The sequence below is a fragment of the Muscardinus avellanarius genome, assembly GCF_963383645.1.
Source record: "Muscardinus avellanarius genome assembly, chromosome: 16".
NCBI lineage: Eukaryota > Metazoa > Chordata > Mammalia > Rodentia > Gliridae > Muscardinus > Muscardinus avellanarius.
The window spans coordinates 13,773,283-13,792,043 of record NC_137802.1 but is presented as its reverse complement, the minus strand read 5'-3'; the positions used below and the strand labels follow the sequence as shown (position 1 = coordinate 13,792,043).

The window sequence follows — 18,761 nt, the reverse complement described above, 5'->3', positions numbered from 1 at the left end:
TACCAAAAGCCGGGCGTGGTGCCGCACGCTTGTCATCCCAGCATTCGAGAGGCTGAGACAGGAAGATCGCGGTTCGCGGACAGCCTCAGCGACTTAGTGAGGCCCTTTGCAACTCAGTGAGACTGCTTCAAAAATAAAGAATAAAAAATAGGGCAGGGGCTGTAGCTTGGAGGTTGAATGTCCCTGGGTTCCATCCCCAATACCACACACACACACACACACACACACACACACACACACACACACACACACACACTTAATGGCCAGGATTCAGCGCACACAAACCCACTGGCCATTTTAGCCTGGAAGCAGTCGGTCCTTAGTCACTCCGTTGGTAAATTTTATCAGGTGTCTATAATGTTCTGGGCTCCGGGCCACTTATCCTGGATGAACAAAAAAAAAAAAAAAGATAACAGGTTTATTTTATTTTTATTTATTTATTTTTTGCGGTACTGGGAATGGAACCTAGGGCATTCTACCTCCGAGCTACACCCCGGCCCTATTTTTTATTCTTTATATTGAAACAGAGTCTCACTGAGTTACAAAGGATCTCACTAAGTAGCTGAGGCTGTCCACAAATCAGGATCATCCTGTCTCAGCTTCCTAGATGCTGGGATTACAAGCGTGCGCCACCACACCCAGCTCATATCAGGTTTATTTAAGCCAAGTAAGCCTGCTGATAATACTTTTTAATAATTTTAAGTAGCTGGGCGTGGTGGCACACGCTTGTCATCCCAGCATTCAGGAGGCTGAGACAGGAGGATCGCGGTTCGCAGACAGCCTCAGCTACTTAGTGAGGCCCTCTGCAACTCAGTGAGACCCTGTTTCAGAGTAAAGAATACAAAATAGGGCAGGGGGTGTAGCTCAGAGGTCTTAATGCTCCTGAGTTCCATCCCCACACACCACCCCACACACACACAAAAGACAAGTAAAAGCAGCCATAAATTTGCCTTCCAACTTTCTCCTCTCCCTCCTCTTCTGGAGGAGCTGAAGATTGAACCCGGGGCCTCCTATATGCTAGGCAAGCCCTCTACCGTTGAGCTACACTCCCGCCCCCAACTTCCTTTATGCCCCACTACTGTATTCTCTACCCTGCAGCCAGATCCCTTCAGAAAGGAAACAAGGTATGTCACTTCTCAGTTTACATCGTTCCAATTTCCTCTTGACCTGCCCCCCCAAAAAATCTGGACTCCTATGGTGGCCGATGAAGCCCTATCTGACGGGGCCTGCGAGCTAGGCAGCCGGCCTGATTCCAGACCCTGCGCCCCTCTTGCTCAGTGTCCTTGGCCACACCTGCTGCCTTCTGTAGCTCGGTGGGTCCCGCGTGTTGGGAGTACGGCTCTCTCCAGGCAAGGCCGGGGTGGCTCTGAGCCAGACAGAGGCGCTTACCCAACCCTTACTTTGACCCGATGGAACCAGACAACATCTCTTCCTCTGTCTTGGAGTCATGTTAGAGCCTGTCTTGAAATGTGCTGGCCCGGGAGGCCTGGCCGCTCACGCTGGAAGGTAGGAGGGAGAGCTGTGGAATTACTTGGCGTGGAAGTTCATTTCCCTTCCCCAGAAGGAAAACTGCTGTCCTCTGGGTAACGTGGAGTGATTTTTCTCTTTGAAGTTATTTCTGGTTTGAGGACAGAGGAAAGCCATATTGCTAGATTTATTGGTAATGGAAAGAGAAAACATAAGGGCCGCTTTCTTTTCCATTATTTGAACGATTCTCAAATGTTTTCACCCTGCGAAAAAAGGTGTATTTTTACTACCCCATAAACGCCAACACAGAAGCAATCTTTTTGGCTGTTTGTTTTCCAGAAAAAATACCACTGTTGTAGAATAAAGGGAGGGATGTGGTTTGGAAAGGACAAGAAAGCTCATGTGTGTGAATTACCTATAGTGTGGCAGGCAAAAGGTACACACCAGCTCCCAATTTTCATAATAGTTTTATGATGTCTACGGGATATGGATGGGTACCTGTGTCGTTTCTTCTGTGGGAGGTACTAGGAATTGAACTCAGAGGCATTCTACCTCCCAGCGAATGCCCCAGCCCTTTTTATTTTTTATTTTGAAACGGGGTCTTAGTAAGTTGCCGAGGGTCTCATTAAGTTGCTGAGGCTGGCCAAGAAACTGGAATCCTCCTGTGTTGGCCTCCCAAGTATTAGGCCCGTTCACCACATCCAGCTCACACACACCCTTCCTCAGGGATGAGGGAGATCTTGAGTGAGGCTAGAGGCAGCCTTGTAGGTCAAGGCTCCACAGAGGTTCAGAGTGGGATGACTCAGGCCTGGGAGGAGATGATGGACTCCTTGTTTTGGAAGCAGTCACATGATAGGAGGTAATGGGGATTCTACATAATCCTGTTTCCTTTCTCCTTTTCTATGTAGCTGCCGCCTGAAGCCAGTCAGCCACCTGAGAACTTCTTGGCATCCTCAGCTCAGCTTCCTCCAGGCCAAAGCTTTGTGCAAAGCCACTTTCAGGCCCAATACAGGTAAGGTGGAAACGCACTGCCCAGGAGCTCGGTGCACTTACTTGCTGGTAACCAGTCTCCCGTTGCCATCGACCCTAAAATTGCAAATGGACAATCCCATTAGTACTCTTCTCTGTCCCCGCACAGACCCCAGTCAATTCCCCACTTTTGCTGTCTCTGACCTTGAACATTATTTCTTTTCCTTCTTCTCAGCTTCTGGCCTGTTTTAGTTAATATTCTCAGTGCTATGATCCAAAACAACTGACCACACAACTTAGAGGAAGGGAGATTTATGTGCTCACAGTTTTTGGAGATTTCAAAGTTTCAGTCCAGGTGAGGCCAGGTCTTTGGAGCTCAGGGTATGGCAACAGGAAGGAGAGAGAGAGAGAGAGAGAGAGAGAGAGACAGAGACACACAGAGAGAGAGATATCTCACATAAGCAAGAGAGCAAGGGCCACAAATAATCCCCAAGGCCACCTCCTCCAACCTAGATTACCACAGTACATCCATTATAATGGGTTTATCTACTGATTATATCGATTAAACATCCATAATTATATCAACTGAACATCCATCCATGAGCTCTTCAGGGGATATTCTAAACCCAAACTATGACATGGCCCTCCCACCTCTCCTTGAAGAAAGGGCGATGGGGGTGATTCTGCAGAGAATGAATGTGGAGGCCAGGATATCACCAGTGACCAAGCACTCCCAAGCTGGGGAGTTTCTTGGGGGGCAGTCGTTTTGAGTGTGAGAGTTCCCAGCATTATAGAGGATATAGAAATGTAATTGCATAGCCTTTGACTACAGAAAGCATGTATATTCTCCTTGGGCATTTTATACAAAGGTGCAGAGACTCACACAGGCAGAATATTTTTAAGTTTTTTTTTTCTTAAGTCTTTTTTTTTTTTTTGCAGTACTGGGGATTGAACCCAGGGTTATTCTATCTCCAAGCTACACCCCAGCCCTATTTTTTATTCATTATATTGAAATAGGGTCTCAGCCAGGCGTGGTGGCTCACGCTTATAATCCCCACCCTTGGGAGGCGGAGACAGGAGGATCGCGCAGGTTCGAAGCCAGCCGCGCTGGCTTAAGAGACCCTGTTTCCAAATAAAAATATAAAAAATAGGTGTCTGGGAATGTAGCCCAAAGGTAGAAGGGTTTCCAGGAACCTCGGTACCACTAAAAAAATAATAACAACAACAACAAAACCAGGGTCTCACTAAGTTGTGGAGGGCCTCACTAAGTAGCTGAAGCTGGCTGCGAACCGCAATCCTCAGTTCTCAGCCTCCTGAATGCTGGGATTACAAGCGCGCGCCACCACGCCCGGCTTATATGTGCTATATTTGTATGCTATATTGTTATTGGCTTGTTATGCTAGGGATTGAACCCAGGCAAGTTCTATTTGTGTATAATTATAAAGTTCCAGGCTTTAACAGTTCCATTAACATATAATTATTTATTTATAATATATATGGATGTAGAGATACATATATGTTTCTATATACATATATGCTATATTCATATCTATCTATTCTGTTTCACAATAAAAAATAAAAAGGGCTAGAGGTTTAGCTCAGAGGTAGAGAGTCCCTGAATTCCATCCTCAGTACCACACCCACAATGTAAAATAAGAGAAAAAAGAAAGAAAGGAAACAGGGTCTCACTAAGTTGCAGAGGGCCTCACCGCCAACCATGGCAGCTTCTCATAGGGTATCTGGATTCTCCTCAGGTATCCAAAGCAGAGGCTGCCAGGACTCAGAACAAGGAGACACAGGAACAGAAGAATCAAGGCAGAGAAAGAAGACATCTAGCCGGGTGTGGTGGCGCACGCTTGTAATCCCAGCATTCGGGAGGCTGAGACAGGAGGATTGAGGTTCGCGGCCAGCCTCAGCTACTTAGGCCCTCAGCAACTCACTGAGACCCTGTTTCGAAATAAAGAATAAAAAATAGAGCTGGGGGTGTAGCTCCGAGGTAGAATGCCCCTGGGTTTCATCCCTAGTACTTCAAAAAAGAAAAAGAAAAAGTCTAGGAGCAAGGGAAGACAGGGGAGGTCCTGTTGGAGAGTGGGGTGGGTTGCCGAGGGGCACACCTCCTCGCCCCAGAGAGAGAGAGAGAGAGAGAGAGAGAGAGAGAAAGAGAGAGAGAGAGAGATAAAGGGAGAGGGAGAGGAAGAGGAAGAGAGAAAGAGAAAGAGAAATGCTAGCCCAATATGCATAGTTGGCCTTCTAGATTCACTGTTCTGTTGCTGTAGAGGCAACTCGCTACAGGTTGGAAGTCATTTTAAAAAGTTGCCCATTTGGCCAGGCAGTTTGGTGCATGCTTATAATCTCAGCTGCTCTGAAGGCTGAGGCAGGAGGATCACAAATTTGAGGGCAGCCTGGGCAAGTTAACGAGACCCTATCTCAAAATAAAAAGTAAAAAGGGCTGGGGGAGCAGCTGAGTGGTCGAGCACCCCTGGGTTCAGTCCCCAGTAACTCGCTCTTCCTCCCACACAAGACATCCGCACCGGACACGTACAGACTTTTCTTGTTGCTGAGGCTGGTCTCAAACCTATGATCCTCTTGTCTCAGCTTCTCAAGTACTGGGATTGCAGACATGTGCTTCTGTACCTGGCTATTAAATTTTTTTTCTTTTTTTCTTTTTTTTGTACTGGGAATTGAACCCAGGAGCATTCTACCTCTGAGCTACACCCCCAGCCCTTTTGAAAAATTTGAAATAGGGTCTCACCAAGTTGCTAAGGGTCTCACTAAATCCCCGAGGCTGGCCTTGAGCCTGTGATCCTCCTGTCTCACCCTCCCAAGTATTGGGATCACAGGTGTGTGCCACCACGCCCAGCTTTTCCTTGTCATTTCCTAAATAATACAGCATAGCAACTCTTTACAGAGCATTTGTATTGTATCAGGTATTCGAAGTCACCTCAAGATGATTTAACGTATTGAGGGGGGACATATAGGCTTTATGGTAATATTATGCCATCCACAGAATATGGTACTGGCAAAAGGTGCTGGAACCGCTCCCGGGTGCTGTGGGAGGCTGTTCTAACTCTCTGGACATTTTATTTGTGTCCTACTGCAAGGTTCTCCTCGAGGTGCTATGAAGGAGACCCAGCCCCTGTTCACACTTTACTAGGGACAGGAGACAGAGGAGCTCGGGAGGCGGGGAGGCAGCCAGCAGTAGATAAGGCTGCACAAGAGCTTAAGAAGGACTTGTGAGCCGGGCGTGGTGGCCCACGCTTGTAATCCCCGCGCTTGGGAGGTGGAGACAGGAGGATCACGCAGGTTTGAAGCCAGCCCCGCTGGCTTAAGAGACCCTGTTTCCAAAAATAAAAAAGTATAAAATAGGTCTGTGAGTGTAGCCCGGAGGTAGACGGGCTTCCAGGAACCCCAGTACCACCAAAAAAAAAAAAAAAAAAAAAAAAAAGAGGGACTTGTGAGCCGAGAGCTGAGTGCCAAGGCGTCCACTGTCCAAATATCTGGGGACAGGACGTTGCAGGCTGAGGAAACAGCAAGGCTGATTGATTGCAGGTTTGAGGCCAGTCTCAGCAACTTAGCAAGACCCTGTTTTAAAAAAAAATAATAGGCTGGGTGTGGTAGCGCACGCTTGTCATCCCCGCGCTTGGGAGGCGGAGACAGGAGGATCGTGCAGGTTCGAAGCCAGCCTTGCTGGCTTAAGAGACCCTGTTTCCAAATAAAAATATATAAAAAAAAGGTCTGGGAGTGTAGTATAGCCCAGAGGTAGAAGAGTTTCCAGGAACCTCAGTACCACCAAAAAAAAAAAAAAAAAAAAAAAAAAGGCCTGGGGGTGTATAACTCAGAGGTAGAATACCACCCCCCCCCCCGACTCAATAATCCATGAACAAAATAAATAAGATAAAAATTTTAAAAAGGGGCTGAAAGTATACTTCCATGGTAGAACGCTGGCCTAGCATGTGCAAGGCCCTGGGCTCCATCCCCAGTTTTGGGGGAAACACCCAAGAAGACATCAGGCCGTTTAAAGCAGGGTGTGGTCTAGTTCACCCACAGAAGGGGAGGACTCAGGTTGTCATGGCAACAGAGGGAGGGGTGGTGGATGCGGGAGTTGGTACTGAGTCTTTCCAGTGTGTGTCCGTGGGGTGGATGGGGGTAGGGGGAGGTGATGAGAAAGTAGGGCGACTCCAGGGGCCTTGTAGAATTAGAGGCGGCGAGTCCTTTGGAGGGAAAGCAGAGGGTGCTTTGAAGCACCTGGTCCTGATGCCCAGCTGGGTGTGGGTGGGTCAGGAGGCGCCTGAGCAAGGGCCATTTGATCCCATCGGGAATTAAGGGCTAGTGGTGGCCTTTGGGTAGATTTCTGGATTCCTATAGGATGATGAGTAAGAGGCGAAGTAGTCATGCTAAAAATGGGTTGGTGACAGCTAAAAATACCTGCTCTGTACCTGAGTCTATAGTAAAGAGAAAGGATCATTAGGATGCTATCGGGTGAGGGCCATCGGACCCGAACAGCAATCCCCTGCGGCATCGGGGTGGGGGCGGCTCCAAGCCGGTGCCTTTGAGTGGTGGGACCTGCAGCCCCTGCCCTGCTCCCGCAGAGGAGCACGTGTCAGGTGGTGTCCGGTGGATGTGTATGGAATTGGGGATGGATGTGTAATCATGAATTAATTCCCAGCCCTCTGCACAGTGAGGTTCTCCCTTCCGTCTTCCCTTAAGCCCTTCTTTCTGTGTTTTGAGCCTGCTAGGAAAGTGCTCTGCCACTGAACTACATGCAACCACCACCACCACCACCTCCTCCTGCTCCTCCTCCTCCTCTTTCTTCTTTCTCTCTCTTTCTTTCTTTCTTTCTTTCTTTCTTTCTTTCTTTCTTTCTTTCTTTCTTTCTTTCTTTCTTTCTGCAGTACTGGGGATGGAACCAGAGTCATTCTACCTCTGAGCTACACTCTCAGTCCTATTTTTTTCTTCTTTATTTTGAAACAAACAGGGTCTCACTGAGTTGCAAAGGGCCTCACTAAGTAGCTGAGGCTGTCCTCAAACCACGATCTTCCTATCTCAGGCTCCCAAATGCTGGGCCAACCTTCTTCTTCTTCTTCTTTTTTTTTTTTTTTTGGTGGTACTGAGGTTCCTGGAAGCCCTTCTACCTCCAGCTACACTCCCAGACCCATTTTCATATTTTTATTTGGAAACAGGGTCTCTTAAGCCAAAACATCTGGCTTCAAAGCAGCACGATCCTCCTGTCTCCGCCTCCCGAGCGCGGGGATTACAAGCGTGCGCCAACATGCCCCACTGGGCCAACCTTCTTAATCATTATTATTATTATTATTATTATTATTATTATTATTATTTTGTGTGGTATGGGGATGGAACCCAGGGGCATCCTACCCCCGAGCTACACCCCCAGCCCGATTTTTTATTTATTTTGAAACAAACAGGGTCTCACTAACTTGCTGAGGCCCTCACAAGTTGCTGAGGCTGGCCACAGGCCTGCGACCCTCCAGTCTCAGCCTCCCAAGTACTGGGGATTACAGGCGTGTGCCACCAGGTCCGGCTTCAGAGTATATTTTTGAAGTCTTCTCAGAACAGACTTTGGCAAGGTTGATTCTTGCTCACGAGTTGTCGGCACGGAGGCTGTTTGCACTGGCTCCCTCCCCGCTGTCCGTGAGCAGGTGTGCCTGGCCAGGTGTGCGTGGGGCAGCAGTTACGGGCAGCGGCAGGAGGTGCGGAGTCAAAGCCCGCGCTCTCCTCTGGCCTTTGCAGCGGGTGGAGAGCAGATCACGGTCCCGAGAGTTGGAAGCAGCCGACTGATGGGTTAGCTTTGTAACTGGAACGATTTTACAGGGAGAAGGGAGAGGAGGGGAGCCGGGCTGGGCACTGAAGGGCCGTGGCCCAGTCCCTGTCCCTTTCCCCCATGAGCACTTGGGAGATGACAGGACAGGACAGGAAGCGCTGTGCAGGGGATGGTGAGGGGGAAGGACCCCTCAGGACACATTAGCGATGGAGTCAGAGAGGGTGACACAGCAGAGCTCTCTGTGAAAGCCAAGCCACCTCCTGGCCTCTTGTGTATCTGCTGATCATGTTCATTCTGCTCCTATTTCTCAACTTTTGAAAAACAGACATATTTTCTACCCCTTCTTTAGTTTATTCTGAAACAAATACACTTATGTATTTTATGGTACTAAGGATTGAGCCCAGGGAGCATTCTGCTTCTGAGCTACACCCCCAGCCCTTTAAAAAATTTTTTTTGTCTGTGTGTGGGTCTGGGGATGGAACCCAGAGGCATTTGACCTCTGAGCTACACCCCCTGCCCTATTTCTTATTCTTTATTTTGAAACAGGGTCTCACTGAGTTGCAGAGGGCCTCACTAAGTAGCTGAGGCTGTCTGCCAACCACGATCCTCCGGTCTCAGCCTCCCGAATGCTGGGATTACAAGCGTGCACCACCACGTCCAGCCTCCTTTTTAATTTTGAAACAAAGTCTCACTACTTGCTGAGGTTGGCCTTGAACCTGAGATCCTCCTGTCTCAGCCTTCCAAGTACTGGGATTACAGGCAGGTGATACCATGCCTGGCCACTTTTTCTTTATTCTTTTTTAAAAAAATGTTGCGGTACTGGGGATGGCCCCCCCTGGGCCATTCTACCTCCGAGCTCTACCCTCAGCCCTATTTTTAATTCCTTATTTTGAAACAGGGTCTCACTGAGTTGCAAAGGGCCTCACTAAGCAGCTGAGGCTGGCCACAAACCAAAGTCCCCCTGCCTCAGCCTCCCAAGTACTGGAATTACAAGTGTGCGCCACCACACCTGGCTTCTTCATTCTTGAGATGAAAATTTTTTTAGTTAGGTGTGTGGTGCATGCCGGTCATCCTCGTACTTGGGAGGCTGAGACAGGATGATCATGGGTTCGAGGCTAGCCTCAGCTACTTAGTGAGACCATGTTTCAAAATCAAAGGGGCTTGAGGCGAAGCTCAGAGGCGCACGGCCCTGGGTTCAGTGCTCAGCACGCACGCACGCACAGCTGGCGATGTAGTGCAGTGGTACGTAGGGCTGGCACGGACAGGGCCGGGTCCCACCTCTAGCACTGCAAAGTCTACCAATGCAGAAACCAATAGATCAAATGAGTACAGCGGGGCCCGTCCTGCGTTCTGTTGAGACCACACCTTTCTTGCTCCCTGACACAGGTCTGGGCTCACTGTGAAGGTCCCAGCCCCTGAACCAGCTAAATGTGATATAGCTCTAGGAGGAGGAAAAGTGCAGCCCTGCTGTTTTAGTAGGTTGAAAAAAACAAACAAAAAAAAAATTGAGGAGGTCAACAAAATATTCTCCTCTTTCCCTTGTTTGCATAAATATGAAATGGGGAGTTGGAAACTTCCCAAAGAGAAAAATGCACTCTTGAGGCCATTTTTTTTTTCCTCTTTTAGGGGATGAGAGAGGTGGGGGAGGTCTGGGCAGGGGTGGCGTCAGGGCAGGAGAGACTCTGCCAGCGCAGGGTCCGCAGGGGCTGGCTCGCCCCGTTCCTGCGCAGTGCTTACCAACACGCTGCCGGGGTTTGTCAAGGGGGAGTTGGCCAGGGGCGCTGGGTGGGATTGAACAGGAAGCTCTGGGGGCCCTGGGCACAGCTCAGTGCTGGAGCCCTTGCCTAGCATGTGTGAGGCCCCGTGTTCCATCCCCAGCACAGTAATAGCAGAACAAAGCACTGAATAAAAACCCAGGAAAGCCAGGCGTGGTGGCGCAGGCTTGTAATCCCAGCATTTGGGAGGCTGAGATAGGAGGATAGTGGTTCCTGGGCAGCCTCAGCTACTTAGTGAGGCCCTCTGCAACTTAGTGAGCCCCTGTTTCAAAATAAAGAATAAAAGCCGGGCGTGGTGGCGCACGCTTGTAATCCCTGCCCTTGGGAGGCAGAGACAGGAGGATAGCGCAGGTTCGAAGCCAGCCGCGCTGGCTTAAGAGACCCTGTTTCCAAATAAAAATATAAAAAAATAGGTCTGGGAGTGTAGCCCAGAGATAGAAGGGTTTCCAGGAACCCCGGTACCACCAAAAACAAAAAACAAAAAACAACAACAAAAAGTAAAAAAATAGGGTTGGGGGTATTGCTTGGACGTAGAATGCTCCTCGGTTCCATCCCCAGCACTGCAAAAATAAATAATAAATAAATAAATAAATAAATGACAAAAATAAAGCCGGGCGTGGTGGCACACGTTTGTAATCCCCACACTTGGGAGGCAGAGACAGGAGGATCGGAGTGGTTCGAAGCCAGCCGCTGGCTTAAGAGACCCTGTTTCCAAATAAAAATATAAAAATAGGTCTGGGAGTGTAGCCCAGAGATAGAAGGGTTTCCAGGAACCCCAGTACCACCAAAAAAAAAAAAAAAAAAAAAAAAGGTAGAATGCAGCTGGGCATGGTGGCGCACGCTTGTAATCCCAGCATTCTAGAGGCTGAGAACGGAGGATCCTGGTTTGCGGACAGCCTCAGCTACTTAGTGAGGCCCTCTGCCTGGAGGTAGAAGGGTTTCCAAACAAGAACGGCCCTTCAGTTCCCCGGGGCAGTAGCCCCAGCTTCCTTTTCTTGCTGGCCTCTGGTTTCTTGGATTTTGTCCGCTCACTGAAAACCAGTTGAGCAGGGCTAGCACTCGCCAAAGGGACTCGGGAGCCCTGGTCCTCGGACCTTGTCTGGTGGGTTTGCTGATCCGCCCTGGAGAGGCCGCCCCGAGGGGAGCCACGCAGGATGTGTTCTGCAGCCCCAAGGGAGTTCAGGCAGATTTCAAGAGAAGTAACAAAGGTTGCAGAAATTTCTCCTATGGTGGAAGAATACATTGCATTATTCAAGGAAGTAAAATCAGAGCACCCTTGCCGGGCGAGGTGGCGCACGCTTGTCATCCCCGCGCTTGGGAGGCGGAGACAGGAGGATCGCGCAGGTTCGAAGCCAGCCATGCTGGCTTAAGAGACCCTGTTTCAAAAATATAAAATAGGTCTGGGAGTGTAGCCCAGAGGTAGAAGGGCTTCCAGGAACCCCAGTACCACCAAAAAAAAAAAAAAAAAAAAAAATCAGAGCACCCACTGGAATCTAACTGGCAAGGTTCGCTTTTAGAGATTCTTGTACAGTAAGCGGGTGTCACAATGAAAAGAAATGAAAGAATAGAAACAGAAGAGTGCGCGTGGCTACTCGGAAACACACAAAACTTTACTTACAGATACGGGAAAAACGCAGGAATGCTGGACACGGTGGGGCACGCCGATAATCCCAGCACTTGGGAGGTGGAGACAGGAAGATCGCAGGTTCTAGGCCAGCCTCAGCAACCTAGTGAGACCTGTTTTAAAACAAAACAAAACACCAAAAAATAGAAAGGGCTGAGGGTGCAGCTCGGAGGTAGAATGTCCCTGGGTTCAATCCCTAGTATCACAAAAAGAGGGAAAGGAGGGAGAGACAGACAGACAGACAGAGACAGTGAACACATAGAATCATGACCACCGACTCTAGAAGCCGAGCCTCTTTTTGTTACCAAAGAAGTGTCTCCTTTGGCAAGTTACTTAACCTCTCCGTGCTCCAGTTTTCTCTTAATGGGTGATATGCTCATTCCTCCTGGGTAGTAAATGGTTAATGCATGCTTGCTGCTCACAGTGGTGTCCAGTTCCCAGTCCTGCTTCAAGAATTAGCTGCTGTTTTCTGAATTTCATGGATTCTTCCTTTGCACAGTAAGGAGAGTCGACAGCTTCTGTGATTCTGTGCTCTAGGGGAACTCTAGCGGTTCCTGGGAACTCTAAAAATTCTGATGCCTGAGCCGGGTGTGGTAGCGCATGCTTGTCATCCCAGCAGTCTTGTCATCCCAGCAGTCGGGAGGCTGAGACAGGAGGATCGCAGTTCGCGGACAGCCTCAGCTACTTAGTGAGGCCCTCCGCAACGCATGAGACCCGGTTTCAAAATAAAGAAAAATAGGGTTGGTGGTGTAGCTCGGAGGTCAAATGCCCCTGGGTTCCATCCCCAGACCTGCAAAATAAATAAATAAATAAATAAATAAATAAATAAATAAATAAATAAATATTCGGATGCCTGGCCAGGTCTGGTGGCGCACACCTGTTATCCCAGTCCTTGGGAGGCTCAGACAGGAGGATCGCAGGTTCAAAACCAACCTCAGCAACTCAGTGAGCCTCTCAGCACCCTAGTGAGACCCTGTTTCAAATAAGACGCCGGGTGTATGGCTCGGAGGTAAAATGCCCCGTGTCCGATCCCCAGTATCATACACAAAAACTCTGTTGCCTTAGCTCTCCCCACCACCTGTGAAATAGAACCTCTGGGGAGAGGGCCTGGGCTTCTGAAGTTTAAAATCCTGATCATGTGGCACAGAAAGGCTGCAACCAGGGGAGAAGGTGGTCCTGAGACCTCAGCGTGAAAACTGGCGGGCTGTGCTACTGTCTGGAGGGTCATGGTCTCCCCTCCCCTGCCGGTGCACAAGCATGTGCGATTAAATTCCCCTTCTTCCTCTTATATTGAGGCAAAAGTCCTATAATGTACAATTAACCACTTTACTGGTCTTTTAAAATTGTCCATTTCAAAATGTTTGATTCAAAGCCGGGCCTGGTGGCTCACACCTGTAATGCTTGGGATGCTAAGACAGGAGGGTCGCTGGTTCAAGGACAGCCTCAGCAAGTAGTCAGACTCTCATCAACCTAGCGAGAACCTATTTCAAAATAAAAGTAAGCCGGGCGTGGCGGCGCACGCTTGTAATCCCCGCGCTTGGGTGGCAGAGACAGGAGGATTGTGCAGGTTTGAAGCCAGCCTCGCTGGCTTAAGAGACCCTGTTTCAAAAAAAATATATATGTATATATGTATATATATATATATATATATATATATATACACACATACATATATATATACACACATATATACACATACACATACACATACACAGATATATATATATATATATATATATATATATATATATATAAAATTAGGTCTGGGAGTGTAGCCTGGAGAAGGGTTTCCAGGAACCCTAGGGCCACCAAAAAATAAATAAATAAATAAAATAAATAAATAAATAAATAAAGTAAAATAGGGCTTGGAGTGTAGCTCAGAAGTAGAATGCCCCAGGGCTCCATCCCTAGTAGCACAAAATGTTCCGATCGGTGGTGTGAGCATTCACAGGGCTAACGGCTACTTTTTGATGGTCCCTAAACATTTTCATCACCCAGAAAGCAGCTCTGGTACCCAGTAAGCAGTCACACATACTCTTACCCTTGGCAGCCACCAATATGCATTGTCACCATGACTATCTGGTCTCGGTATTTTATATAAGTGGAATCATATAGTGTGTGATCTTTTTCCGTCTGAAGGGTTTCTTAATACTCAACATCATGTTTTTATGGTTCATCTGTATTGTATCAGGACTCTGGACCTTTTTGACAGCTGAGTTATATTCCATGGTGTGGATATACCACACTCTGTTTACCTGCTTAGCTGGGAACAGACATGGGTTGTTTCTTCCTTTTGGTTCTTGTAAGCAGGGATGCTGGAACCTCTAGGTCTGAGCATCAGCTGAACACCTCTTTTCAGTTCTGGGTATACACCTATGAGTGGAAGTGAATAGTAATTTTTGTGTGTGTGGGACTAGAGATTGAACCAGGGCATTCTACTTCTGAGTTACATCTCCAGCCCTATTTTATTGTTTGTTTGTTTGTTTATTTTATTTTTTGTGGTACTGAGAATTGAGCCCAGAGGCATTCTACCTCTGAGCTCTATCCCCAGAACTTTTTTTTTTTTTTTTTTTTTTTTTTTTGGTGGTACTGGGGGTGGAACCCAGGGGCTTTTCTACCTCCGGGCTATACTCCCAGACCTATTTTATATTTTATTTGGAAACAGGGTCTCACTAAGTTGCTGAGAGCCTCACTAAGTAGCTGAGGCTGGCTTCGAACCCGTGCGATCCTCCTGTCTCAGCCTCCCAAGCACCGGGATTACAAGCGTGCGCCACCACACCCAACTCCCAGACCAGTTTTTTTTTTTTTAATTTCTTATTTGGAAATGGTCTTGCTATCTCAATGAGATTCTCACTACATGCTGAGACTGTCCTTGAACCTGTGATCCTCTTGTCTCGACCTTCCAATTACTAGGATCACAAGTGTGCGCCTCCAAGCCCGGCTTTAGTGTTTATTTTGAAACAATGTTTTGCCGAGTTGCTGAGGCTGACCTCTAACCTGCAGCCCTCCTGCTTCGGCCTCCCAAGTCCTAGGAGTCCAGGTGTGCACAGCCACATTCCACTAGGAATAGTCATCTTGTATTTTACTTGCAAGGTACCACTGAACTGTTTATAAACTACACTTTCATCTCTGTCCTTTGTCCGCACAGATCTTCTTTGACTTGTCCCCACTGCCTGAAACAGAGCAACACCTTCGACCCTTTCCTGTGTGTATCCCTTCCTATCCCCTTGCGCCAGACCAGGTACGTGACTCAAGCTGTTCACCCCGGGCACGGACTTCTCTCCTTCCTGGTTAATTGTGTCTGCCATGTTTTTATTATTTATTTATTTATTTATTTATTTATTTATTTATTTATTTATTTATTTTTGCGGTACTGGGAATGGAACCCAGGCTTCCTTCTCACTCAGTGTTTCTCTGGAGACCTGTCTGGGAGCTTTGGAATGTGACCGAGGGAGAGGCAGCCCCGCCCCGTCTGTAGCCGAGGCCGGGGTTGTGAGCAGGATGCCTGCGTGTTTCTGTGCGGTTGCCAGGCTGGGTCTTCAGCCCGGCGGCCTGCTCAGAAGCGAGTTCGGGGTTGCTGGAACTGCTTGGTCCGGCGGGCCGTCAGAGGTGATCTGTTGCTGCTTGCTTGCTTTCTTTCAAAATTTGTTTGAAATAAATTTGTTTCTTCTTTGCAGAGGACTAGGAATTCTGGGAGGAACAAAGCTAGAGAGAAAGTTATATGAGGAAGATGAGAAAGAAAAAAAAGCAGAGACAGGCGAGGTTCGGGTGGCAGGTATCGCGGCCTCGCAGAGGCCGAGGCATAGCACAGGCCGGGCGGGCACCTGGCCAGCGTCAGTGTCAGGAGGCAGTAGCGAGCTTGCAGGTCAGGCGTCCTCACTGGCTTTGAGATGGAGGCATCATAATTATTTTTTCCATGTTCCCCATGCCCCTAAGTACCATTTTTCTTACCTCCACCTGTTGGCATCCTCCATCTCTAGCATGCAGCTAAGACAGACATTTTTGTAAGTCTTTCCCCAACAACTTAACCTCCCTTTCTACTAAAATCCCAGGCCACAAATATACCTACTGCTTATGGTATAATGTGGCGTATGCTGTCATTAGATAACGTCTGTTGGTAGATGTGACATGAGGCTCCTGGCCAGATACAGCATGGCACAGTGCTTAAGACTATGGCTTTTTATTTTTTATTTTTATTTTATATTTTTGGTGGTACTGGGGTTCCTGGAAGCCCTTCTACCTCCGGGCTACACGCCCAGACTTATTTTATATTTTTTAATTTGGAAACAGGGTCTCCTAAGCCACCTTGCGTGGCTGGCTTCGAACCTGCGCAATCCTCCTGTCTCTGCACGGGGATTACAAGCGTGCGCCACCACGCCCGGCTATTATGGCTTTCTACATAGACTGCCCGGGTTCAAATCCTTGCTGTGCTGACCAGCGGTGTGACTTGCATAATTATTAACAGGAGAAACATCAGTCCAGGAACTGGGCCTTCATGGGCCAGGAAGGACGGTGGGGGAAGTACAGGCAGATATTTCAGAAAAATTTCATTGAGAAAGGAGAGAATGAAGCCAGGCGTGGTGTTGCATGCCCGTAATTCCAGTACTTGGAAGCTGAGCGGGAGGATCACAGGTTTGGGGCTAGCCTCAGCAATTCAGCAAGACCCTCACCTACTCAGTGAGACCTTGTTTCAAAATAAAAAATAAAAAGGGCTGGGGCTGTAGCTTGGGGATAGAATGCCCCTGGGGTCAATCCCAGCACTCAAACAAAACAAAACAAAATAAAGGAGAGAATTTGCTGGGCTTGGTGAGGCACGCCTGTAATGCCAGTATTTGGGAGGCTGACACAGGAGGATCGGAGGTTTGAGGAGAGTGTGGATAATTTAGCAAGACCATGTTTCAAAATAAAGAATAAAGAATGAAGGATTTGTGGTAAAGTTCAGTGGTAGAGCCTCTCCTAGGTTCAATCCCCAGTACCATTAAACAAACAAACCAAACAAACAAACAAACAAACAAAAAATGGGGCCAGGCGTGGCGGCGTATACTTGTAATCCCAGCATCTGGGAGGCTGAGACAGGGGGATCGCAGTTCACGGACGGCCTCAGCTATTTAGCGAGGCCCCTTGCAACTCAGTGAGACCCTGTTTCAAAAATAAAGAATAAAAATTAGGGCTGGGGGTATCTCTCAGAGATAGGATGCCCCTGGGTTCCATCCCTAGTACCACAAAATAAATAAATAAATAAACAAACAAATACATAAATACATAAATAAACAAACAAATAAAAAGGAGATAATTGTTCATTGTGAATGATTGTTAATGGAGTTGATTTGCGCTAGAAGAAACAGCTTGGATGCTTTAATTTTCAAACACTATTTTGTGTGTTCTTACTATACTTTATTTAACAAATAAGAGTCTTGAGATCAGAGACCCATAGAGTGTGGTTCTTAACCAGACACCTGTTCTATTCAACGCTCTGGGAAAGTAGCATAGGAGATTTGGCTCCGGGCTGCCATCTGGTGGCAGCACCCCCAAAGCGCAGGGGCCCCACCAGGAAGCCCAGACCATTGTCCAGGCTTCCTGTGAGCTCCTAAGGATGTGGCCCCCTTCCTGTTTTCCAGATTCTTGAGCGTCACCTTGGCCTTCCCCTCTAAGAGCCAGCGGTTCCTGCGGGTGGGCCTGGCAGTGCCGATCCTCAGTACGGTGGCCGCCCTGCGGAAGATGGTTGCGGAGGAAGGAGGAGTCCCAGCAGATGAGGTGTGACGGAGCTGCCCTGCGGCCAGGTCACTGGTCACAGAGCGCTGACCAGGCCAGCGTGTGGGCTCCCCAGGCACGCCCAGGGGGCTCCAAGCATGGCGGGGGCTGCTGTCTGATTAGCAGTCCCTGCTGTCCAGGGCACCTGGCCTCCCCTGCATCACCCAGATGGCCACCAGAGGACCCTTCGCACTCCCAGACAGGGACAGGGCCTCAGCCCGGAGTCATGCCAACAGATGCCAACTTCACGCTTCCTGGGTGCCGGGCACTGTTCCACGGTCTGGCTTCCGCGTGTTCATGGATTTAGTCATGACCAGTCTTGTAAAGTACCTTGTACAGCTCTGCTTATTTTGACAAGAAGGAAAAAAAAGGTCATGCCCAAGGTCAAGGTCACACACTCAGGAAGTGGCTGAGCCAGGATTTGGCCACAGGTGGTTCAGTTTCAGAGTCTGAGCTCCTATGGTGTATTTTTTTTTTTTTTTTAGAAGCATAGTACTCAGGATGTTTATTTATTGAACCTAGGGACATTTCCCCTCTGACCTATACCTCTATACCTATTTTATTTATTTATTTTTGCTGTACTGCAGGTGGAACCCAGGCTCATTCGACCTCCGAGCTACACCCCCAGCCCTATTTTTAATTCCTTATTTTGAAACAGGGTCTCACTGAGTTGTAAAGGGCCTCACTAAGTAGCCGAGGCCGTCACGAACCACGATTCTCCTGTCTCAACCTCCCAAATGCTAGGATTACAAGAGTGCACCACCATACCTGGCATTTACTTACTTATTTATTTATTTATTTATTTATTTATTTAATGGTACTGGGATAGAACCCGGGGGCATTCTACCTCTGGGCTATATCCCCAGCCCTATTTTTTATTCTTTTTTTTTTTTTTTTTTTGTAGGTCTGGGGCTGGAACCTAGGGGCATTCAACCTCCGAGCTACATACCTGCCCTATTTTTTATTCTTTATTTTGAAACTGGATCTCACTGAGTTGCAGAGGGCCTCACTAAGTAGCTGAGGCTGTCCGTGAACCGCAATCCTCCTATCTCAGCCTCCGGAATGCTGGGATTACAAGTGTGCACCACCACACCCAACCATTAAAAAAAAAACAAAACAAAACAGGGTCTCGCTAAGTTGATAAGTCTCACAACTTGCTGACGCTGTCCTCAAGCCTGCAATCCCCCCCATCTCAGCCTCGCAAATACTGGGATTATAGGCATGTGCCACCACACCCACCACCACAGGCTGGGATTTTTATTTTGAAACAGGGTCTCGCTAAGTTGCTGAGGCTCACCTCAAACCTGCCATCCTCCTGTTTCAGCCTCCTAAATACTGGACTTCCAGGCATGTGTCACCGTGCCTGGCTCTATTCTTTATTTTTGTTCCTGAAGAT

At 48.1% G+C, this 18,761-nt stretch overlaps 1 protein-coding gene across 2 annotated transcripts in view; it reads left to right on the top strand.

Annotated features, from left to right (window-relative positions):
- Positions 1 to 18,761, top strand: part of USP43 (ubiquitin specific peptidase 43) — a gene marked incomplete at both ends in the record, with an annotated part of 71,363 nt that overhangs the window by 15,506 nt on the left and 37,096 nt on the right. For both annotated transcript variants that reach the window (XM_080713366.1, XM_080713365.1), the window contains 3 exons: positions 2,376 to 2,479; positions 14,763 to 14,855; positions 17,233 to 17,368. In XM_080713366.1, the coding sequence (XP_080569492.1) occupies positions 2,376 to 2,479; positions 14,763 to 14,855; positions 17,233 to 17,368 (333 nt within the window). The remainder of the gene's footprint in view (positions 1 to 2,375; positions 2,480 to 14,762; positions 14,856 to 17,232; positions 17,369 to 18,761) is intronic.